Source organism: Tachypleus tridentatus, chromosome 8 (genome assembly GCF_004210375.1).
Source record: "Tachypleus tridentatus isolate NWPU-2018 chromosome 8, ASM421037v1, whole genome shotgun sequence".
Lineage (NCBI taxonomy): Eukaryota > Metazoa > Arthropoda > Merostomata > Xiphosura > Limulidae > Tachypleus > Tachypleus tridentatus.
The window spans coordinates 95987796-96014784 of NC_134832.1; the positions used below are offsets into that span (position 1 = coordinate 95987796).

General features: G+C 33.6%; 1 protein-coding gene across 7 annotated transcripts in view; it reads right to left on the reverse strand.

The window, feature by feature from the left end:
* LOC143222992 (tRNA (32-2'-O)-methyltransferase regulator THADA-like) overlaps nt 1-26989 on the reverse strand; it is a 200513-nt gene that overhangs the window by 145526 nt on the left and 27998 nt on the right. For 6 of the 7 annotated variants that reach the window (XR_013012601.1, XR_013012602.1, XM_076450318.1 and 3 more), the window contains 4 exons: nt 26126-26268; nt 12538-12570; nt 10370-10418; nt 6912-7102 (listed from right to left, as the gene is read on the reverse strand). Coding sequence is in view for 5 of the 7 variants with exons in the window: in XM_076450318.1 (XP_076306433.1) it covers nt 6912-7102; nt 10370-10418; nt 12538-12570; nt 26126-26268 (416 nt within the window). In the remaining 2 variants the exon portion in view is untranslated. Of the gene's footprint in view, nt 1-6911; nt 7103-10369; nt 10419-12537; nt 12571-25903; nt 25953-26125; nt 26269-26989 lie in introns of those variants that run through there. The other variant, XM_076450320.1, reaches the window with a different exon arrangement.

Consider the following 26989-nt stretch of genomic DNA (forward strand, 5'->3'; position numbering starts at 1 on the left):
CTTTTATTTTTAATAATTTTTAAACTCTTTTTTTGGGGAAGGAGTAAAGTTTAGTATTATTCGTGAACGAGGCACAGGTAGCACTGGAGAAAACGGTCACATCTCATTCCGGAAGGCAGATGTCACGGCAAATGTGAATATAAATCTAAACGACCTGATTCAGGGCATGGCAATAGTTGCCTTGGCTGGGATCTAAAAATACAATGTCTGAGTTTTTGCTGTGGGGGGAAACGGGAGTGCCCCGAGAAAAACCCACTTTCACAGGACAGGTGCCGAAAGTTTTACCTGTCCTATGCCCGAGACCTAAAAAAGAAAATACATAGTATTAACATGAGTTTTTGTCCTTTAAGTACTTTGTTGTGTGATTTGTGATTCTTGAAATATGTTGTAAGGTGAAATGTATTTGGTTGGTGCACTTGTTAATTTGTAGAGTAATGCCGTTAGTTTGTTTATGTTTTCTGCTTTTAAATAGTATTTGTGTGATATTTCTGTTAGTCTATTTCTTAGTGTTGGTAAGTTTCTGATTTGATGTATATAATTTACTGGAGTGAATGATGGTAGACTGAATGCAGATCTTAGTATTTTGTTTTGTTGAACTTGGATTTCCTGGAGTGTGTTTGACATATTATATGTGACTTGACATCCATACTCCATTAGTAGACGGATGTAAGCCTTGTATATTTGGATAATGGTGTTTGGTGAGCATTTCGAGTGTTTACTGGTTAGAGTCATTAAGTGTGAAATCCATTTTCTAATTGTTGAGTGTATATTGTTAACATGTTTCTTCCATGTTAGTTTTGTGTCGAAAGTGATGCCATGGAATATGATGTTTTTGCTCATGTTAATGGGCATATGTCCAAGTGATAATTTTATTTTTTCTAGATTTTTTCCTTTTTTTAATTTCCTATAGAAGGTGATTGCTTGTGTTTTGATTGGATTTAAAACTACTCTCCACTTGTTACTCCAGGTCGAGATGTTGTTCAGTGATTCTTGCACGTGAGACATGGCCATCACTGGGTTTCTGGAGGTGCTCCAGATAGCGATGTCGTCTGCATACAGTGAATTATGCGTGTATGTTAAATTGAGGAAAGGTATGTCACTGACAAAAATAATATATAGTAGTGGAGAAAGGACTGATCCTTGGGGCACTCCTGCAGTTATATTGAATGATTTAGATATAGTTTTATTGACTTTTACTTGTGCTGTTCTATCTGTTAGGAAATTTGATACCCATTTAACTATAGTGGGGTTTATTTTTTAGGTCATTTAGTTTGTACTTGATGGCATTGTGCCAAACGCTGTCAACTGCTTTTTTGACATCTAGGAATATACCAATGGTTACTTGGTTGTTGTTAAAAGCTTTATAGACTGATTCGGTGAGTCGTGTGAGGTGATCTGTTGTTTGCCTGTTTTTCCTGGAGGCATTTTGGGATTCTGGATTCACAAAAGTGGAGAAGACAGTTGGAGATAACCCTCTCCATCAGTTTGCCAAGGCAGCTTAACAAACTGATGGGACGGAAATTACCTGGATTGGTCCTGTTGGTTTGTTTCTTTGGAATCGTGGTTATGATGGCTTTTTTCCACGTGTCAGGGTAATATCCTGTTGTTAGTGAGATGTTCATGATGTTTGTGAGGTATTGTAATAGGAGAGTAGAGCTTTTTTTCAGAATAATGTTTGGTATTTGGTCATGTCTGGGGGAAGTGTTTTTCAAGTTTTTAATATTAATTTTTAGTTCAGTTGTGGTAATTTTCCTATTAATTGAACTTGAGTATGCTTCCAGTGTCTCGCCAGGGAATTGTGGTGAGAATGAAGCTTGGTTTGTATTTATGAAGATGTTGACATGATGTTGGCGTTGTGTGTCAAAGTCGACTGAATTTAGGTTGCTGAAGGAGGATTCGTAGTAGTTAGCTAATAAATCAGCTTTCTCTACGTCCGTCCTTGCGGTTTTATTGTTGTGTGTGATATGTTGTAGCATGTGATTCGTGTTTTTGTCTGAAGAAATACTCTTGAATGTTTTCCAAAATTCTTTTGGATTGTTTTTGATTTTTTCTAAGTTTTTTACAGAAGTTTTGCCAATTAGTTTCTTTTGCTATTTTAATTTCTTGTTTAATTTTTGCATTTATTCTGTTGATCTGTGTTTTGATAGATGGATCATGTGTAATATAGTGTATTCGTCTTAATTGCCTGAGTTTGATTATCAGTGCATGAATTTCCGGTGTTAAAGTCCATTGATTATGTGATTGCTTTCTCCTTGTTTTAGGGATTGTGTTTTTTATGGCTTTATGTATGGCTTCTGTAACTTTACTTACGTAGTTGTCTAGTTCTGTTTTGTTGTTCTGCCCGGCATGGCCAAGCTCGTAAGGCGTGCGACTTGTAATCCGAGGGTCGTGGGTTCGCGTCCGAGTCGCGCTAAACATGCTTGCCCTCCCAGCCGTGGGGGCGTATAATGTGACGGTCAATCCCACTATTGATTGGTAAAAGAGTAGCCCAAGAGTTGGCAGTGGGTGGTGATGACTAGCTGCCTCCCCTCTAGTCTTACACTGCTAAATTAGGGACGGCTAGCACAGATAGCCCTCAAGTAGCTTTGTGCGAAATTCCAAAACAATCAAACAAACAAACTGTTTTGTTGTTAGCATGTTCAGTTGGGTGGGGTAGATATGAGTCTAGTGTAGTGTTGAAAGTGAGCCAATCTGTTTTGGTATAAGTGTATGCTGAGGGAGTCATGTATGCCACAGCAGGGTGGCGTGGGTGAATCATACAGGAAATGGGGAAGTGGTCACTCATGATTTCATCATGTATGCTGAAGTTAGAGATTCTGTTTACTGTGTCCTTGGGTGCTATGATGAAATCAAGTACGTCATATGAGCCATTGGCGGCTGAAAAGTCTGTAGGTGTTTGGTCGTTTATTAGGTGCATTTTGTTACTAGAAAGAAAATTTTTTTATACACAACCCTCTGCGTGTGTTTCTGTTTCCCCTTAGTTCTGTGTGTGGAGAATTAAAATCCCCGATAATGATTGGTTTGGGTTTACGGTTAACACATTTCTGTAGGAAGTAAGGTAGGAAGATGGTAACAAAAGTGATCCCTCTTCCTTATAATCCAGCAAATATTTTTAAAATGGCCAGGGGAGTAGAGGAAAACTTTCATAGAAAAGCTGCCAGATCATGTGAAGAACATGAAAAAAAAAAGCTTTGAGAGAAGTCCAAATACCAGATCTTAAAATGTCTCCTCCTGTATAACTGAAATGAGCAGTAAAAGACATAAATTGATGAATCTGATGAGATGTAACTCAAAAAGTACATCATCTGTAAAGACCAAGATGTGCAAAATGAATATTTATGAATCCACTTCTAAGGAAATTAAGAAAATCAAGGGAGACTGAAGGATCCCAATGAATACACAGTGAAGGTGAATTGGGTCACATAACACTTCCAGGTCTGACAGGCCAAAACAAATTACCTGATTAAAATTCAATTGCAAAAGTGAGAAATAAATGGAAAAATAATTGAAGAGATGGATGTATCCCCTTCCCTTGTTGTCAGAAACGTAAAAAGAAAGAACCTATCAGAACACAGCAGGAAATAGGGGGAAAGAGAAAGTCCTACAAACATGCCAACAACTCCAACTTATGATATCAACGTGTCAGCAGCCAAAAAATATATACTTCCACCAGAAGTCAGAAGACCAAAGCAAGCAGATAGATGAAGCAAGGATACAAGATCTATCTATCCTGTCATGTAATAAAACAGTAAGACTCCCAGCATAAACCATAAAAATCGGGTGAAGGATGAAAAGCTAAATGGTCCACCCCTAACCTTTCAATCTTTCCACCAACATGGGAGGAGCAGACTCAAAGTTGACAAAGAAAAGCCAAAAATTCTCACAAACCTAAATGGACTAATTGAAGAAAAGGAGTAGAAGCTTGATCTAATTCAATTTGTTAGAAGCTGAATTCATAAAAAAAGGTGTCAGAAAACAGAATACACCTTCTCCTCTGGATCAATAAAAAAAGGTATATTCAGAAACCCCAGGAGAAAACACACTGGGCTAAATAAATAGCCCCAATCAAAAGACCCCCCCTCCCACTCCAATGACAGAGAGATGCTAAATAACAAAGGAGGAGAGGTCAGATTAGTTGATTTGTTGACAACAGTAATATGGAAATTCATACCTGGAAATATTATGTCCAATTTATTTTTTGTTTATTTTATAATTACACTGAAATCCATAAAGTGTCAAGAAAATCACAATCCCTAACAAGATGGCTTAACATTTCATCAGAGAAAACCATGCCCACCACTTTGTTGAGAAAAAATGTGTTATATTATCTAAGTAAGATGCTTATATACAATACCAGGATAGACAATGCATTGATGAAAGTGGAGAAATTTTCAAATCAGATATTGCCAAGAGCATTTAAATGGGGTATAAAAGATTGGAGCATATGAGACCAAGGTAAAGTCAATGTCGCATAATAACTGTAGTGTTAGCAGATGATATGTTTTGGAATAACCTCATAAATATTTTTAAGTTTTTTAGAAAACAACAGAGAAATCTATGTTACTAAGATCTAATAATTTCTTAAGGTATTTTCTACATTAATTTAAGATTCATACATTATGAATAATAAAATATTCAATATATATCTTTAGAATGATTCATTACAAGTTTTGTATTTAGGAGTATGTGAAGAATGGTTTTTAAGATCTGTTTTTTAATACTGGTTTACATCAACTTAATATCCGAGTGAAATATTTCAAGGTTATGATAAGTTTTAGGAAACTGAAAAAGACCATGACTAATTTCTGGTGAAAAAAAAATGTCATAATTTTGTAACACATCTTGCTGACACCTAAAAGACTTTCCATGGAGAATTCATGCACCACTTTCAGTATGTCAGAATGATATGCTTTTGGAACACCAATTTTATAAACTACAGACCAGTCCTCATCCTCCAAAGCTGACACACTAGGTGATTTTCATTTTCTCATGAGCACACTATTTTAGAAAAGGTAACCATTTGGAACTTTCTCCAGTTCATTCTTTGGGAATGCATATTTAAGTAGTGAAGAAACCTGCTGATCCTTTTATTGCTCAGTGATCAGTTTACTTTTAGCAAACAGAACTTTGCCAAGTGAACCAGATTCCTCATGTTCATAATAGCCATTCACTTATGAATTGCTATTAGGATGATTATTCACAAGATTCTTATCAAATCCAAAAAATGTCTGAGATAAATCCATAATATCATCCTCTGAATACATGTATATTATTTGTTTTTGGCTTTATTTATCAGTGTGAGCTCATGTCACAGCACACAAGGGAAACAATTCTAGATTCTCCTTAATGACATCATCATCTTTAGATGAAACAGTGATCAGCTTGCTAACTATCTTGGGTTTGGTAACAACTTTTCACCAAGCCAAATCATTTCTAAATAATAATGATACACTCTTAATTGGCAGAGTATGTCTTACTTCAGTCACAACTAGAACAAAAATTAGGTCTGATGCTAAATAAATGTTACCTAGAGGAAGCAATAAAATACTCACCAGTGGCAGAACTTGAATCTAAGTGCAATATACCTTCTAACAACAATAATCGAATGGATAAAGGATTAGCAATGTCACTTGTCAAAGACACAGAATTAGCAGACACAAAAAGTCTAAATTACCCCCTAACAACATCAGCCTATTTACCAAATCAATAACATTGGGCAATTTGGTGAAACTATGTCCATATGTGGACATGAATGCACTGGGTATTGCTTTCTTTTCTTTTTTCAAACTCTAACAATCAGACATAACATGATCATGTTTTAATAGAAATGGCAAAAAGACTTTGATGGTTTTTATGAAGTTTTACCCTAACTGTCTGAAGATTTCAAATCATAGGAGCTGGAATTTTTACAAGAATCCTCAACTTTATTGGATTGAAGAAGTACAGGTTTTAACTGATCTGGCATGAATTTTTGTTTATGAAAAGGAGTTTTATGTGTTAAAGAGTAATCATCAGAAAGAGCAGCTGTTTCCTGTAGCGTTTCAACTTTCATCCAAGTAAGTTTTGAGTTCATTACTTGTACAGTATTTAAATTTCTCAATTTGACATAATTATCTTAATTTGTTGAAACTGTTGACAATATACAAAGAATTATACCACCATCAAAATAAACCTCTTTTTCATGGGCAACTTTCATATAAGTTTGACTATCTTACTTGCAATAACTTTGAAACTTTTAGCAATAATCTCTGGTACTAGCTCATGCTTTGAGAATAACTGCTTCAATCCTGTAATAATCCACACAATATTTTATAGAGAGAGCAGCATTAGCTTCTTGTGCAGTTACAACACTCTGTAATAATAATAAATAATAACCATTTTTTGGTTGGCTATTCCTTAGTTTGGGCAACTTTTTCATACATACATACATACATATATATATATATATATATATATATATACATTGTTGATTCTTACGCTTGTGAATCTACTACAAATTGAGAAAACAGGTGACTTGTGGAATATGTATTTGACAATGTATGTTCCATACATTTCTATATACAGATTAAACTGAAACAAACATAGATAGAAAAATAAATATAACTTTCAATATACAATATTTCAGTTGACATTTTAGTAAAAAGAATAAAGTAATGTACACTTTTAATTCTCTGATCATTCATAAATACGATATATTTTTTGTCGTGTGAAAACTTCAGAAAATGCATAAAAATTCTTTTACATCAAGAAACTATAATTAACTTTACCAATACGTTATTTTATAATCTTCATTTCTGAGCTCTCCTTAAAAAGTCTTATTACATCAGTTGAAAAAATTAAAAATAGTCATTTAAAATAAATAAATCAACTATTTCATATGTTGTTATCATTAAATCTTCTTGTATATTTACCATTTTCCAAAAGCATGGCAATAACTTTTGATATACTACACACAGATTCATACAGTCCATCACTCTGTTGAAACCTTTGTAAACATTCATACAACTGCTTTCCACATGTCTGTAGAACTGATGATAAGGTTTTTACAACATTTTGAAACATATCAAAGAGTCCTGTCAACTCCACCAGATTATTATCTTGGCTAGAATAAACAATTTGTCAATAAATATACATTAAACAATTACTACTTTTCTTCAGAAAAAACTATGTAACATAAAGGTTTTGCTATGAATTTGTCCTAGAGAGGTACAGAAATTAGTTATTCTGAAAAAAAAAGTGTAACCTTTATTTAAAATGAATGTTAGTTTCTAATTCTTTGATTTTAACACTACATAATACAACCTGAAAATGATTTTAAAAAATAGCTAAAAATAAAGTTGAAAAAAAGAATTATTGTGATTTTTTAGTGTTCTAACTTTGTATCAATGAGAAGAACAACTGAAAACAAACACTAATACATTTACATGGTATATACATGTGAAATTGTATTAACAAAACAATTATTTTAATATTAATAAAAGGTGCTCCACTATATTTACTGATAAGTGGTTTTAATGGTTAATAAAGAAGTATTCTTTAATTTTATTTATTCACCATTTAAAAAATCATATCAACTTCTCCTCAACTATAAGTGTGAGTAAAACTTCCAAACATTGTAGTGGTGAGAACAGCATTCATTAACTAGTGGTAAGATTTCTATATATTCTCTGTAAAGTAAAATTTATAGCAATGTTAAACATTTTTTTAAAAAAACACATTTAACTATAGGCACTGGTTCACATTGGGATAAAATAAGTGTACATCGGTACTTCAAAACTCAGATTTACTGTGTTTCTGAAATGGATTTAATTAAGATCTGTTAATTTGTATTTTCCTTACCAAAAACGTTTACAATTAAATAAATAGCCCAGTAATAAAATCTAGACTGGTGTCTAAAGAGATAAAATATTTCATGTTACAGTATATATACAATGCATACTTGACTCCAATATTACTGCAGTTGAAAATTATATATATTCCTGGCTGTTGGTATGTAGTCTCTTATCATAATATCATGGTAATGTAGGGTAGGTATCAATGTAGTTCAATTGAGAGCCTCGGACTTTCAAGAAAATTCAAGTAAAAACAAATCCTGGTTATTACAGAGTACTACAACTCATGCTATGAGGTCAGTCAAATTGACCAACCTTGTAACCACTTTGTACTCGTGGATTTCACAGCACAACATTAAATTTTAACACTGAAAGTCATGTAGAGATGATCTATATATAGCTGTATTATCCTGTATTCTTGTTTGTATTCTTTTTGGTAATGCCATCCCTACATCATTTTACATTTACCAAATGTTTTTTTTATTTCTTGTTATAAAAATTTCATAGGTAAAAGAATGAGTACTATAAGTAAGTCCATTTTAAACAAAGTGGAATACCACATTTCAAAGAACTGGTGCATGAAGGATTTTTCACACAGCATAAGATTATTTTTTCAAGTTGCTGAAGCACAGGTCAATATTTTCTCTGCTAAGGAAACACCCAATTATTAGAATGTTGGCATTATATAAACATACCACATATAAACAAGTGGAATAAGCAACATTATTAAAAAGACAATATGTACATATATATATATATAGACATACACACACACATAAATAAATATGCCATTAAGCACAATAACTTACATTACATAATTATCATTCACAATAATCAGAAGAAGATTATTCAGAGAGAAGAGATGCAAAATGATTCAGTAAGAAGGAAATTAGTAAACAGAAGGAAAAGAATATGCTGAAATCCCTACAACTTATAAGAAAAAGAGAAATGTGCTCAAGAATGTAGTCATGCTAAGACCAATCTAAATAGTTCTTTTGGGTCTCCTGAGCCAAAGAAAGAATGCAATAGTCAAATCCATTTAAAATGGAAAGGAATATATTATTTCTAAAAGACAGCAAATAATTTGTTCCTTAACACTGGAAACATATGATGCAAAGTTCATCTTTAGATGCTGTTTAAACAAAACTGAACAGTTTCCATTGAGTAAACATCCATTTACAATGGTGGAAATCTTCCTTTATTTTGGATATTAAGTGTATATATATATACACAACAGTCTCAGTATGATTCAGAGAAATTGTGATTTAAAAAAATACATGAGCCCACTCGCTAGACTGCAAACCCACCACTTGAGGATATTACAAAACACATGCAGAAGGAAACGGCAACATAATGAAGATAAAGAGGAAAATACTAAGTGTCATCCATATGCATGCACCGAAATTTTCCAAAGAGGATAATAAATTACTGCTGCCAAAAGAGACAGCAGGGTGCCAGAGATGTAAAGAACTCTCTTTACCAGTTACCATCAAATTAAAAGAAATTTATAAAGTGGCTTCAACTAATCCAGAAATGTGAGAAATTATAAATTTCTCCTGAGAAATAACATTTAGAGAGAGAAGAGTTGTAAAAGAGTAAATGAACAGTAAGATTAGTAATGAGCTAAGTAACAATAAACCATTAAATTGAAATATAACCTATCTAGGTCAGAGTATTTAATAAAATATGACAGAGAGAGAAAAAACACCCCCCCCCTCATTTGCATCCCAAAGTTTTAGAAGGTAAAAAATTAGAGATAAAGACATTGTACATGCAAATCAACCACGTATAAGTATAAATGATTTGAAATCAATAACAAAGGAAAATAAATTTTTAGGACAAGTATTGAAATGGAACAATAGGCCAAAAGCCAAAAAATATCTAAGATGTGAGCTTTCAAGCAATAAAAAAGATCCTAATCAGAACAACAGGAAAAAGTGGAAAATAGAATGAACCAGATGAACAGAACAAGTCAGTTAAAGCTACAAAACTGAATAAAAAGGGCAAGTTAAAAACAAAAGTACCCAATAAAGTAATACGATAAATCAGAATGGAGATATGCATTTAGAAATGATGTAAATAATCATGATTTATGCGTAATAAGAATACAGTAATGATTGTGATGGCTTTAGCTATTTGTACCCTATGCTCATTTGATGAAGAATTCTGTTTAATTACAAGCAAAAAATAAATAAAATCATGTCAATGAAAAACCAGTTTAATAATTAAGATGCACATACATGTAAATATACAAAAACAACTTCAAGAATTTGAATTCTTAAAATAAATACCATTTTATATTTTATGGTAAAACTCTCATTATAAGCAACAAACATGTATTTTTTTCAAACTTTAATGGACAAAGTAACAAATAACCCAAAAACCTCCATCACATTATATACCCTGAGAAATAAACTTTGCAAAATATTTATTTTTGCAATGTTACTTGATAGATTAAAAATATTTAATATCAAAACCAGATTACATCTATATTACAGAAACAATAATACCTTTAAAATACAAGAAAAAGAACTCACTTTAACTGATGATGCAGTAATTCTAATGCATCACTGAGATATTCCATCACTGTAAGTATAAAATTAACTTCATCAAATTGAGAACAGATATTAGTGAATGATATTTCATCACATAAAAATGTCATTGCACATTTAAAAAATTAGGTTGAGTTATAAAAATTAATTTCATATTGTCAAAGTGTCCCCTGCTTTTTTATCAAGTTGGAATATTTTTCCTATAGTAAACTGTACAATACCTGTCTTATGTGATGCAACATGGCAATTTATACCATTTGTGAATGTATCAACATGTATACTGAAGCATTCCAAAATCACTTGATTGAAAAAATAAAAATTATAAACAATTATGTTTTGTGAAAAGAACAGTTAGTTTTTTCATGAATTGAGTTGTTTTCACTAAATAAATACAAAGTACAAAGCAAAATGCAACTTGAAAATTTTTACATTAAAGTACAAAGTACAAAGCAAAAAGCAATTTGAAAATTTTTACATTAAATTCTATATTCAAGTAAATAAACTGGTTTTTAATTACACAAGTTCAAAACGTATAATAATAACACACATCTGTTCAACTAGAATTACTTTTATGAATTACTGTTTTTTAACCCTTCCACACCAAGTGCTTTTTATTTAAATAAAAAATGCATCCTGTATGGTTACAATGATACAAAAAGCAACTACAGAAGTTTAAATACTATTGGATTGAGCAAACTATAAAATATTTTCATCAATGTACTAAATAAAGTCATTTGAGTAGTATTTTGTGGTTTCATAGGAAAGTGATTAGACAGTGTTCCTGCAAGTATAAATGATGGAATTTAATGTAGAAGTTGGGAGATCTGGAAACATTTTTTTATAGTTTCTTTAGACATTTTTTGATACCTGAAAATGTTTTCATGGTATTTGCTACGAGGTTATGTTTTTTAAAGATTCAAGATATTACACAATCATGTAATCTGAGCTTACTTTAGCAAATACAGTTGATGATTACCAAATATGACAATGACTAATCTTTGTTTAATAAATAATACTGTTTTGTCTATCAGTAAAATAACTTATTATTTATTGAAGATAAATTATATCAGATAAAAATTTTTCTTGACCAAGAATATTGTTAGAAACAACAGTTTTACAACTATCATGTAACACCATTGTTTCTTAGCCCAATAGTCTGCACATTTTTGGCACAAATGTTCTAGAGCCAAACGTTCACCACTAATATTATCTTCATTTGCCCTCAACCCGCATGATCTTCTCATCAAAACTACCACAAACACAAAGATAACATGCTAATGCAGTATTATCATTATTGTTTTTAATATAATTGTTTATTGAAAATAGCTTATTATTACTGATTTGAATTTATTATGATCAGTAATCATATGGTACATAGGTCCTTGGAGGGGGTCAATCACTCCCCAAAATCAACTGTCCACACATAACTAGTAACAGACATATTTAGATAACAGAGGAAGCACTATGTTAAATGGAACTTTCTTGTCTATAATAACAAAAAATTCAAAGATGACATATTTTTTTTCTTTTTCAAAACAATATTTCACAATTAGAGTTTCACAACATACAGATTGCTAATAAAAATCAAATTATATTATTTTTTAATGCCTAAAATAGATATAGGTTTGGTTTGAATTTCGTGCAAAGCCAAACAATGGCTATCTGCACCAGCTGTTTCTAATTTAGCAGTGTAAGATTAGAGAAGGCAGCTAGTCATCACCACCCACCGCCAATCTTGGGCTACTCTTTTACCAATGAATAGTGGGATTGACTGTAACATTATAACACCCCCATGGCTGAAAGAACAAACATGTTGGGAGCGACAGGGATTTGAACCTTCAACCTTCAGATTACGAGTCGAACACCTTAACCCACCTGACCATGCTGGGCCAAAAATAGATACAATTTAATATGTTTGTACTATATTTCCCACAATGTGATTAAGTATTTCCTCTGTGAGAATGAAATATCAAGTTTTATCAGTCACATCCCTCAAAGCTTGAAGGCAATAATGTTAAGTTTTCCTCAAAGACGTTTGTGTTGTTATAAATTAGTTTGCTGATAATAGTAATTTGTGTGTGGTTATGGATTAAGGTAATTAAAAGTATATGTAATAAAGTTAAGTCATTTTAAAAACAAATGACTGAACATACCTTTCACAAAGGCAAACTGAACAGCCTCTGAACCTGAAAGAGGAAGTTATAACCGATAATGTAATCTTATCATGAACTTAAATGACAACAAAAAATCAGTTATAATATATATAATCAGAGAATTGAAACTTGTCATTATAATAAATTCACAGTTTGTGAGAAAAAGACAAATCTTAACAAAATCAGTTATTGTACAACAAATCAACTAATAAATACAAAACAACAGTAACCACTAGCTTTAATATCTGAATTTTAATCATGGTTTGATATTACACTATAATAAATATTTTCATTATTTTATTGTCATTATGTGAATCTGAAAAATTCAGAATGCTCAATATCACCTGTGGTATTAAATATTTTACAATTTTTCATTTTATTTCTCAAACTGTAAAATAAAATATTTATAATATACACAAAATTAAATTTAATAAAATTACAAAATTGATCAGCTATATACAATGTTCATGGAAAAACTGAAAGAAAACATCTTTTTTCTACTTGATGATTTAGTTTCTAAAGTGGTACATGATACGTCCATTTGGACTACAACTCTGACATATTATGTGTCAAATAAAGTCACAAAATTTCAATATTTCTTTTATTAGTTGTAACTGTTTATGAAGATTATTTTGCACTGGAAGGTTACTATATGGATTTGGGACAGTCTAAGTCTTCTAAATACAACAGTTATTTGGATAAATTATTTTTACATTATGTTGTTTAATACATCTTTTACTCTTACTTATGTTTTCTCTAACTATTTTCTTATTTAATTTGATACAATGCATCAAACAAAACCAGAGGTATTAACTGAAACACACATCAAGTTTATTCTACCAAATAAGCATTTCACCAACCAGAACAATTTTCGACTTTGGACAATACCAGGATAACTGTTAAAGCTACCCATTGTGACTAACCATGAACAACTTTTTAAAGTTAAAATGACTAGACTACATTAAGTTCTACCTTTATTCATTGGTTTTAAAATTCAGGATTTCTGAAGTCTGAAAATACTGCTGAATCTCCTACTACTTTTTACACTGACAACAAATGCCTTTTCATTTCAAGAACCATGGAAATATCAGTTGTTTTTGCATAGTTTGTTAATATAGACAGAATGAGAACCATTACAATGCCTTCCATATCCCTGCTAGCCTGAAGAACCGTAGTATTGAAAGAAGCTATCAGCAACAGATGCAAGTAGATATAGTGTGTATAACATATTATTTTACATACTTTCAACAAGTCATTAAGCATGCAGGTAGACAATAAATAAAACATTTCTACCGACTACCACACAATAGCCAAAAACAGTTTTCTAATATACTGAATAAGAGTCACTTTCCTTTAAGATTTCTTCAAACTAAACACAAAATAAATTTTATCAAGTAACACAAACATCAATATTCTTAGAAGAAACATAAATCAAAAATAAAAGAACAAGAAGTCACACAATTATGATTTAAGAAAACCATATCAATAGAGACTGGGGAAACTTAGTTGACTGGACCGTATGGTTATTGAATGAAAGAAAGAAAAATACTGTTATTAATATTATTAATAAAATCCAGTCTGTTTGGGCCTTTGCTCTTTATTAGTTATATTAATAATAATATAAAGGAACAATCAGTAAAATTTGTTGCAAACATTGAACTCTTTCATCTTTCTAGCCATACTGGGGCTGTTGATGCAGAATTTATGTAGAACTTGAATCAAGTGACAGATTGAACAAATGTTAAGCAAATTATCTCTAATTACAGCAGGGGAAAGATAATGTATTTGGGTTAACATAATTTGAATCACACATACATAGATAGGAACCATCTCATTAGTTAGTGAAGAAATGTAACAAATAAGACATTCAAGCTATGCTCAAGTTAACAGACATTTGTTGTATTTATAGATGTATTGACTACAAACTAACAGAAATAATTATTTCTTTGCCCTAAACCCTAATTTTCTCACATTTAGCATACTTTGAACACTTCGAGTCTCCTCATCTAAAAAAGAATACTGACTTACTGAAAATAGTTCAGAGATAGGGTAACGAGGATGATTCTAGGAGTGGAGGGGTTACCTTACAGATATAAGTAAAGATCTCTTAACCCTCTACCAACATCTGGGTTGAAATATGCATGCCATAAACTACCATTTATAGTTACATTGAAAACTTAATCAAATAACTTTAATGTCAAAATATATTGATAAGCTAGGCATCCAAATATATTTTATACTTTAAATTTTTATATTATCTAAGTTTTAATTTCTCAGTTTGAAATAAAAATATAAATATATTCTGATCTTTAGGTTTCTGTGTTGCATGGTACCTACATGCACTGAATTGCTCATTTTAAATGTTATAATTTTCCTATACTAAAATTGCATTTCCAATGGGTACTCTCATATAAATAGCTGTTCTTGTTCAGTGCTGCCCTCTATATGCAAAAAACAATTTTTCACACATGCCACAAACTTTTTGCCTCCCCTCCAATGGAAATGATTGATTCTAATGTGTTTCTCATGCAAATTATCATGCAACAACAATGAGCAATTATCATGAAAAGGAAGGTCCTGAAAAAATTAAAGAATAAAAATTACCCATTTAAAATCACACAGAAGTCTTAAGAATGGCTACAAGCAGAAGACAAAGACCCAAGGAAGAGGAAGCTTTGATCCTGTACAAATAATGAGAGACAAATGTATTAATAGTAATACACATGCCCAATTAAAAAGTCTCTCCAGTGGAAGATGTAAAGGAAATGCCAAAGAAAAGCTAAGGTGTCAAATTTGATGAGAAGACACCTGGAACAACATGTGAGAGGATGACAAAAAGAGATGAGTAGCCAATCAATTAAAATGTTAAAACCAAATAGTGAGGGTGGAAAAAGAAAGATGACAAACAAAGGATGTTTGCCAAAAGATAATAAGGCAGATATAAGTATTATGAATGAAAGAACTGCAAAAAATATGACATCAAAGAACATCTACAGAACATGGAAGTCTATCCAGATCAGTCTGATGATAAAGGTGGGAAATGAAAAGATAGTTTTTTGATAAAAGGACAATCCAGGTAAAAGTGAAGATATGTGGGATGATAAAGAATATGGAAAACATTGATGGCAAATAAACTAGACTGCAGGCATCCACAGGCTAGTAGAAGGAGGGAATAAGTCTTAAAGAAAAGGGAAACAATGAATGTGTGGAAAGTGTTTCTAATGGAGACCTACTTTAACATCTCAGTCTTGAAGGGCAAAAAATCTAGAAGAAACATATTAACAAGAAGAGTGTAGGATATCTGGAAAAACAAACGATGTGGGATAAAGCTGAAAGATAATCAAAAATCAAGGAGACAGAAGATCCCCAATTGAAAAGCCAAGAAAGAAATACAGCAATACAAAGAAAAGTGGGTCAATCAGCTGAACCCCCCAGCCCAGAGAACAATGGTGGAAAATGTCCCATTTAAGCTGATAAACTTCAAAGGAAGAAGAGCAAATGGAATAAGCTAGAAGTAGAGCTACACATCAAAATAAGATGTGATTTCTCTGCCAAGGACTGCATAAAACCAGCCACAAAGACAGAAGACAAGAAGAGCAAAATGAAGCACTGACGACTGAGGTTGCTGAATAAGGGAAGGAGACAGAGGAAGAGGTCATGAAGGAGTAAGTTGTAACTGAAGAATTCTAGGAAATCATAGCTGAGCCAGCTGATAAGAAGCAATCAGAAGGACATAATATGGAATAATATTGATGATCAAAATCATTCAGTGAAGAAGGCAAATCAGAGTATGAATGTATAGGTATTTGTTGGTCCAATCTAGCTAGCAGAAAGCCAGGGTAAAATGATGAGGTACTAGAGAACAAAATAGTTTTCGGTTGAGAAATGTGGCAAAGACATTGATGTGATAAATACCCTACTGAAGGTAAAGTCCCTGGAAAAGGACAGACAGATTTTTGTCTGGATGGGAAAAAAGATTTGTGACAAGCTTTAATGCACCTGGAATATGACACCCAATGATATGAATAATTTGCATGTTGGCCAGGAAAAGAATACCCAATGTACAAAACATACACATCACCTTGGTAATTGAGATAATGACCACTTGTAAAATTATAATAAATCATTACCACACAATGTCTAGCTGTATAGAGGAAATGATGCAAGGCCCAACATACAGCTAGAAGTTTCAGTGTTGACATAAGAATTTTCATCTGCAAACCAACACCCTGAAGTCTCCTGTTGACTGACCCATGTCCCCATCCCTAGAGGGAAGTGCCTAAGAAAATATGTAAATCTGGAAAAGGAGGCAGAAGCAGGACACTTGCCAATGTGTGGTTTGTGTCCAACCACCAGTGCAGGTCATATGTTATGGTAAGAGTTAGGGTAATAAGAGCTTTCAAATGATCCTGTGTAAGATTCCACTGGTCATGAAAAGTCCACCAAAGAGCTCACATATGAGTACAACCTAAGAGAATAAAAGCAGCTGTGGAAGACCACATCCCAAAACCAATAGAACCTTTCAAGCTGTAAGAGAAGAAGCAATAAGAACATGTTTAACTGAAAGTTCCAATGAAAAAGTTGATAAGGAGAAAATTAGCCCCAACTGAGATGGGTGTTGAAAAACACATAAATGGACCAGCTATTGAGTAGGCTGGAGGAAAAACTTCTCCAACTTCATTAAACAGCCCAATCCAGCCACCTCTCAGAGCTGCTGAAAAGTATGATGAACAGATTCCTATTTGGAACAAGCTTACAGCAGCTAGATGTCCATGTAATAATGCAATGCATCCAAAGAGTATGGAGATGAGAAGTAAAAGCTCAAACCACATGGCAAAAAACAAATGGAGACAAAGCAAGCCCATAGTGTGAGGAACTGTCAACTCATCCCATAATAGACAAACTAAAGATATGTTTGTGAGTGCCGAGTTCTCAGGATATATAAGTAAACATTTGCAACATCCATCTTAGTCATCCAAAAACCTTGAGGAAAAACTCACCTGAGGATGAGAAATAACTCCATGGTAAAATGAGACTGGGAAATTGATTGCAGTGAGACAAATCTATGACAGGTATCCAGTGTCCAATTTTTTTTGGGTGAACAAACAGCTGAAAATAAAAACTGGGTAAAAGATGATTCACAGGTTAGATGGCCTTTTGAGACAGAAGGTCTTGAACCTCCTCTGATGAATGTTAGTTGATAATGGGATTCCAAGGCAGAGGGAAGGAAATGGGTACTGGTGACAAAGGAGGTGGGGAAAGAAATTGTAGGACAAGTCTGTCTGATAGAATTCAAATAACCCACTGATCTGTGACAACTGAGTTCTCAACAAACCAGAACCCACCAGGCAGTCACCACTGCTGTTGGCATCATGCTGATCTACACTGAAAAAACTGACAAAATTATGAATCCCGGAAGAAACATGTAAGAGCTGAGAAGGACGACTAGGACAGAAACCAAGAATAGGGGCCTATCATGGTTTTGTGATAACCAAGCTGCTAAAGAAACGATAAAATACTGATGCAGGGATTACACATGTGATTTGAAAGTGTCAGAAATATGGTTGAATACAAATTGCTGAAGAAAGTGGGCTATACATGACATGTTTCTCCCACACCATTTTATCTTAAATAAAATTTCAATAATTCTCTCTGACAATACTACTGGATTATTTAAAACAAATAGAAACAGCAGGTTTTTCTTTATAAAATTCCTTGTACTGTTATTTTGTTTTGGAATTCATAAGTAGATATTTAGACTCAGTTTCATTGTCTGTAATAGTGGCATTCATCTTCAAAGAGCTAACAGAATTATTCTTTAACCTCTTTATAGTTCAGTTATGAAGTCAATTAGACTTTGTAGTTTTAGGATATCTTATTCAAGGGCATGACTTTTTTTGTTTTTAGAAATCATATTTCAAAGAAACATCACTGATTTTCAGAAGAATAAATAGAGTATGAAAAACTACTGCCAAGTAAGTATGCTCTTGAGTAAAAATTAATGAAATAGGCTTCAACTCTAATGTAAGTCCAAAGTTTCTTGCTTTCATGTATATTTTTTATTAATTCTTATATATATTTTAATAAAAGTAACTAAATTTGAAATATTAGAAATTTATTATATTATAATATTAAAGAAAAAAATTTACAAGGCCAGCTCACACTGTTTTATGAGATTGGAACCTAATCAGTTGTTTACAGTAAGTACTCCTGCTGTCAATAAATGCCTGTGACTTACTTAGATAGGGTCTAAATAGCATTGTAAAATAAGTAAATTAAAAGCAAACAGATATGTGAAAAATTAGATAGATTAGGTTGTTTCAATAAATAATTGTAAGGGTGCTACTATAGCATACAGTCTACAAAGATATTTACACTATAGTGTGTGGTCTACACAGGTACTATAATCATCACAGTTTTAACGATTCACTTAAACATAATTTTTGCTAAATGATTTATATTTATTCATGTTCCTGTCCAGCAAATAATAATAACTTAATATGCTGTGTGCTCTAAAAGGGTACCTTAAATTTAAGTTATAATTGTGTTGGTTTTAGCTGTTAGAACTTATTTCATTTTGATTATAATTGGTTGGTTGTTTAGTGTTTATTGATGCAAAGAAACTGGGCTATCTGCAACAAACAATCGGTAAAAAGATAAAATCATTAAAATATGTAAAAAGAAATCATGCTAAAATAAAACATAGTTCAATTTTCAAATTAAAATCTTAGAGTTGAAAAGACCAATGACCCTTAAAAATGTAAAAACACAATTGAGGTGGACAGTGTCACCATCACCAATGGCACTGTCCAATGTCAAGGGTGAACCAATTATAAAAATACATTAAGAATGTTGCAGTTGTTCTCAATTGTAACGACAATGTGACAGTAAAAGATGGGCTATTATGACCTGGGTGTCACAAAGGCCACACATTGGTGCATCAGTACCAGATTAAAAAAGGTGAAAAGTTAAAAAACTGTGACCAAAGCATAGATTAGCCTGAAAAATTTTCTCCTTCTGATCCTTATAGATGCAAGATGGCCAAAAAGCAATACAAGGTTTGATCTGGAAAAGCTTGCTTTCATGTTGCTCACTCCAAGTTGACTGCCAACTGGTGTAGTGTGGAGTCTTGAACACAGATCCATAGTCCATGTATGGGACAAGCATGGCAATGATAGAACCAAAGCAGACAGATTTAGCTGCAATGTCAGTGAGATTGTTCCTGCAAATACCAACATGGACTGGTATAAAAAAAAAATAGATAGAAGTAGATGACAGAGAAAAGTGGGCCAGTCAGTTTTGAATATCAATGAGGACGAGATGAAAACTAATGTGAAGCAATTCCACGGCCAATAGAGAACTAAGCAAATCAGTATAAATAGTACAGTTTATGTACTGCATAGCTTCTATGTGATCCAGGGCTAGAGAAATGGCATGCAATTTGGCAGTGAACACAGAAATTGTAGAGAAAATTCTGTGGGCAACAACCAAATCATAACAAAACATAGCAGAGCCCACAGAGTCACTTGATTTCGAACAATCAGTATAAATGGAAATGGAAGGATGGTTTGAAAGATGTTTGACAAATAGAAGGCAATACTTCCAATCGGAAGTATCTGCCTTCTTCAGATAACTTAAAAGAAAGGACACATTTGGGGATGGTAATTAGCTATGGTGGGATGGGCTGAGCAGTTGATACAGCTACTTTATCCACCTGGATACAAAAGCTAAAAGTAACAGTAGCAGATCATCTTTTCTGAAAAAGCATGGCCCATTGATGTAGAAAAACACAGTCCCAGGTTGAATGCTGTGGTAAGGATCAAAGTTCTGAAGCATACAGTAAAGACAGTTACAAATGGTGAAGGTACAGAGGAGGTTCATGAGACTCAGTGTAAAATCTCTGGGATGAAAAAGTGCAGAAGGCCCCTGTGCAGAGTTGAAGCCCCTGATGGTGAACAGGGTCTAACATCTTAATGGCTGAGGTCCTGGCAAAGCCATAGATCAAAGACCCACACTCTAGTTTTGAATGAATAAGGGCAAGATAGATTTTTAGCATAGAATATTGGACCTGCTCCCCAACAGGTTGAAGAGAGGACATGAAGGATGTTCAGTGCTCTTGTACACTTGACGTGTAGCTGCTTTATGTGTCGAATAAAGGTCAGCTTGCAATCAAAGATAAACCCCAAGAACTTTGCCTCAGGGACCATGACTTCTCTGAGACGGAGTTTAGGATTTCAGTGAATGAATACCCCATTACAGCAGAAGTGCATGCAAACAGTTTTGGAGTGAGAAAAGGCAAAAACCATTTGCTATGGCCCAGTTCAGTAAGCAATTGAGGGCATTTTGTAGCTGCCATTCAATAAACCTCATGCTTGATGACTGACACAAATGTGGAAAACTGTAGAGAGGAGTTATTCACTAATGGCATTATTCTTTATAATGAAAAGTGTAATGCTCAAAACACAGCTCTGAGGGACTCCAAGTTCATGTGAGAAAGAACAGGAAAGTGTCAAACCAACACGAACTTGGAATCACCTGTTCTATTAACCTTTAAACAGTGGCCATCATCAATTGATGCTGCTACCTAAAACATTCTTGCTGTTGAAGGGTTAAAAAATGGTTAATAAAAATAGACAGATAGCCATGGAACCCATATGACTGGAGGTCTCGCAAGATACCGTATCTCCATGTAGTGTCATCAGCTTTCACAAGGTCAAAAATACAGAAACAAGATGTTGCTTAAGAAAGGCCTCCCTGATTGACGTTTCAAGTAAAAACAAGTGGTTTACAGTGCAGCACTGTAGTAAAACCTCTGGGTGAGAGGAGGTTGTTTGATTTAAGGAATCAAACAAGATGAGCACTAACTATCCTCTCTAAGATGTTACAGAGTTATCTCATCAAAGTGACTGGATAGTAGTTTGAAGGAATCATGGTATCCTTCCCAGGTTTAGGAAAAGGGAAGGTAATAGCATGGTTCGAAGCATCAGGAAAAACATTCTCCTAGCAGATCCACTTAAAAACAATCAGAAGAATAGCAAGAGAGACAGGAAAGAGATGGCACAGCATATTGTAGTGAATATCACCAGGTCTAACTGATGTACTGCCAGACTACTGAAAAGCAAGTTTGAGTTCCACCAGCATAAAGGAACAATTATAGTCATAGAAATGATCAGCCTGAAAAGAAAGAGGTAATTGCTCTGCCCGTATACTGATAGCTAAGAAGGTGGGGTATGAAGCAGAAGTGCTAGATGCATGAGAAAAGCTTTTGCTGAAAGTATCACCATTGCTCTGGGCATCACCAACTTCCTGGTCTTCAGAGAGCAAGATCAAAGGGAAGCAGAAGTGTACTGTCCACAATCCTTTCAAATCTTGTCCCATATGATTTTGGGACTGGTTGCAGAAGATATGCCAGATGTGTATTTAATCCAAGTCACCTCTGGCTTTAACATTTGACATGCTGAGCATATACACGGGTCTGCTGTAAAGCAATGTAGTTTTAAAACTGTAGGATCCCAGGCCCAATTTTGAGTTTCCCATGCCATATGACAGGTAGGATTCCACCAAAGACACAGATACTGTGGAAAACATGTTGAAGTTTCAGGAATAAACTGAGAAGCTGCTTGGACAATACAGTCAGTTACTGCTGACACACAGTCGTCTACTTATAGCTGAAGATGAGGTCAGGATCAAGTTCTGAGAGAGCAGTGAAAGAGAGCCAGTTGTTCTAGCCCAACTTTCATCAAGGTACATGGATCCGTTGGCATTAGCACCAACCATGGCCAGTCTCTCTCAAAATTATAGGAAAATGACCACTGCCCCATGAGTTTCTATTAGCCCTCCACAAAAGTAAGAGAAAAGTGAAGGGAGAGCAGATAGAGAGATCAATAGCAGTAAAAGATTGATTAGGTGCATGAAATATAAGAACCAGTATTGAAAAGAGAAAGGCTGTGATCTGAGAGCATATTCTGCATGGAATGACCCCTCCCATCAATATCAGCACCAACCCAGAAGGAATTACATCTATTAAGATATCCCAAGATTAAAAAGGAAGATAGTAACAACTCAATGAAGGTATCAAGGTCTGACTTATCATAGGTCCCTTGAAGAGCCACCTAGAGAGAACAAACAGTGATGGTACAACTCAAAGAAACATGGATAGCTACAGCCTCCAAGGGTGTATTGAGTGGCAAAGACAGGGTTAGCACATGCTGATTGACCATAGTACCACCTCTCCACACACTTGTCCATTTCTGCACAACGAAAACTATCAAAGGGTGACAGCACTGACAGGTTTCACAAACATTTCCTCTAAGGAGAAAAAAACAGGATGGTAGATCAATCAAATCCTTAATGTAATCTGTATTCAAATGAAACCCTCAACAGTTCCACTTTATCAAAGTGCCCATTTTTATTTATGTAGAGAAGAATGAGGCAAGAAGCACTTCTTCTTTCAATTACATTTTTTTTCTTTATTGGATGAAGTTCTAACGACCTCCATCGATCCTGCTCTAGGTTAAGTAGACAGGTTTCTGTCTGTGCACAAATATTACAGCACCTGAGGGTGTGAACAAATAATCTTTTTGCATCTTTGAGCTGCAGAAGAGAATGGACCCAAGGAAACACCTAAACCTGAAGCCAAAAGAAGTGGACCTGGGCAGTCACTGGAAGGAGTGGCAAGGACAAAGATGGAAGTAGACATAGATTCGTCTACTCTTCACCATGGAGAGCAAAAGATTCTTCATATGTTTTGCAAACGACTCTGCTGGAAGCACAGAGAGATCTGTCTGCAGTGGCAGTGGAATGGAGTTCAGCAGCATACATCTGAGATGGAGTGGGGTAGGAGATATTGTTTATTATCTTCAAGCATTGCACTTCTTTCTCCTCCAACCACTTAAAGCAAGAAATAGAGTATGTTATCAATAGACATCATGGTCTTTGCCACCATAATGAGAATATTAAAGAACCATAACATGATGTCTTCAAGTGACTGAAATGCTGACACTGGAAACATCCGAGAAGTTTGGGAATGTATGGCCACACCTTACAGTTCAGATAACCTGCTTTGACTGTGGCAAGAAGACGTGGTGATATAGGCATCAATATCAGAACATTTAGTAGGCATCATAATTCTGTCTTTGTGAGTGGAGATTCGGCACACCACAGAAATGCCTTGGCTGAAGAACCCAGCAAGGATCTCTGACTTGGGAATATTCTTTAAATCCTTCTCAACTATAACCCTTCTGGAAGAATTCAAAATTGTATGGGGAGTAACATCAATGGGTATATTCCCAATGGCTTTAGATTTCAAGAGGAGTTTGGTATGTTGTGGTAAAGATGTTTTCACCAAAATATCTCCAGAGTGCAACTTCTTAACTGATTTAAGGGAGCCAGTAAGCCCCTCTAATCCCTTTTGAATAAAAAAATGGAAACATTTTGCCTTAAGTACTTCTTGGATAAGGAATGGATAATTAGAAATTTAAATACAAAATATGACTCTGATGTTAACTGTATAGCAGACTTGTCCATGCATGGTCATTTTCTTATAATCTGTTTTTTTCAATTTTATTATTTTCATTTATTTTTTTGTAAATGGAGGTATCCATAATATAGATGCTACATTTCAGTGTCCACTGACCCTATAGAACATGAAGCTCTACAAGGGGATGCACTACAATGCCAAACAAGGACACTGCAGCAATGCCAGGACTTCATGAGCAATATACCTGAACACCAGTATAAGATGCAATGCCTACCACACCTATTAAGAATGTCTAGTAATGGTACTTGGTTGACCCTAGCACAAGTGGCCAAGGTAGCGTGTTAGAGTTGGACCCCTCAACCACCAGGATCCTCTCCTCCCCTTCAACGGTCGTCACACATGGGTAGATGTTTAGATCCTGGAGGAGGTAAATCATAAGCACAGAAACTTCTCTGGGAGGTCCCCTTACCACATACAGGAATCCACCTTGAGGGGTTTAATTATATTTATCCCTCAAAGTGGTAAGTAATAGCATTTTACTTTCAAAACTTTATTTGTAATAAGTGGTGCCAACTGCAAATAAAGAAAAAGTTAAAATGGTAATGATGATGGTATCTGTGTAGACCACACGCTAAGTGTAAATATCTTTGTAGACAACACACACTAATGTAGAATCTGTAATTGTCTGTCATGATCAGCAGTCCTTCTAAAAAAGATTATTCATTTTATTTCATATTTTTCTATTAGTGTTACAGTAGAGAAAGTAAGATAAAAAATAGTTTTACCTAGAACTTAGGTATATGAAATAAGGAAATTGTAAAATTAAAAGAATCATTTTTATTCTTATCAAGAAAATCACCTAACATATTATCTAACTCAGTAAAAATTTTGTTAATGCACAGACAAATCTTTACTTTACTAACAAATTTTTGTATAAAAAATCTTATAATGCTTATTAAAAGTTCTATGAGAATACATTTAACATAGAATTATAGTACAATTTACTATATACTGCTTCAAAGAAATAGGACCTGTCCAATGAGAAAACATCATTGACAAAGGGTAAATTATTTTCTCTAAAGAAATAAAAGAATAAAAGATAAGCTTACTGGAGTTAACAAGGTTATCTGGAAGACTGGTAGGATAAAGGTTTGACTTTCTGTGTTATATTTGAAAAAGAAAGGCCAGGCTCCAAATGAGATGGCTTTACTTTTATAAAAAGGTGATTAAGTTATGTAACGAGATTCTGTTGATATAACTAATGGCTAGCACTTTATAAGAATTGAAAAGGAGAATCAATAAGTTCCTGAAAAATAAAAGTTGAATTCAAGCTGTTACTCTTTTCTGGAGTGGGTGTACAGGGGCAGTTTTGAAGGTCCAAATAGTCCCTGATTGTTATATCTTGTTATGTTATGGCTGAACATATCTATAACACCAGTAATATCTTTAGTTGGGATAAAAAACAAGTCTCTTAACACTAAGGAATAAAAAATAAAGAAAAGGAATCATATACCTACATACAAATTAATCCAATGTATACTTGTGGTGGTCAAAGTGCAAATGGCATGACCTCTTACATGAGTATTTAGAATTATCACTATTTATTTTACCCTAATAGCTGATTTAATGACAGTTTGTGGAATAATAAAGATGAGGTGCAATATACTGAAACAAACTGTAGATGTGCATTCAGCAGATATATAGGTTGCTCAAATGCAACAGCTGATGGATAAAATATTTTTGTTCTTCACATAAAACATCACCTTGCACTAATGTCAATTAACAGACATATCATAAGTACATATACTTTTGTAACATCTCTCTCTCTTTTTATATACAACAGAATCATATATTTTACTAAAACGTTGCCACATTTTGTGTACATACCTCAACATTCCTCTTTTAATGCAGGGTCAATTCAATAGACTGACCTTGTACACATTCAATTGATGGAAACTGTGATAACTGTAACAGAATCAATAACAGAAGCAAAAAACTACAAACATGGAATTAAAAATATTTCATTTAATATAAAAGAGACACAACATACACCATCCAAACACCAACTACTGAAAGAAGTTTAAAAAACGTATGTTCTTAAAAACTTACCTACAGGGAAATTATCTAGAAGACCAAAAAAATTATCCACATCTTTTAAGTCCGTAATCTTTGAAGGTTTCCTATGCATCACATTCTTAACTAAACACCCAAGTATATATTCATGGTAAACTGAAGAGAAATCCTGAAGGACACTGGACAAACAAGAACAGAATTTAAATACTTGTATATCAAACACCAAACTGTTTGCATTATCACTAAAAAAAAACTAGTGTAAGGTTCTTTACATGCTTTGTAAACAAAACTCTAAACAATGACACAACAAAGTACTTTATTACACAGCCATAGGGCATAACAGAAAGATCTTGTCAGATGTCTAACACAAATTATTATTTTTTATACCACTTTTCAATCTTCTCCCTGGTCAAGTGGTTGAATGTTACTGAATTGCATTTGGTACAGAAGTATCTAAATTTTTAGCATGTTTAAATACTTAAACGTAAAGCCAAGCCTCAACATGAACAGTTAGTAAATTACTTGTTCAAGTTAACCACTTTCTCTAGAAACAATATTCTTTTATTAGTATTATAGTTATGAAATATCATGGAATTTTCTGCTTCTTTCTGCCTCTCCCTTTTGCTCAATAGCTTCCATTACTTGCATGCCCTACAATGCAAGAAAACTTAAATCATATAAGCATGAGCAACATGCTGCTGATACTCATTTTATATTCACACTATTGACTCTTAAAGAGAAGTTATAATTTGAAATAGCAGTAACATTTTCTGATAATAATTTGAAGGTGAAACACAATCAAGAATGCAGTCTTATGACACTCAATTTTTTTGTTTCATTACAATTCCTTGCTTAAATAATTTTTAAAGGTTTTTTGGTAAGTTTATTGTGAAGGACTTA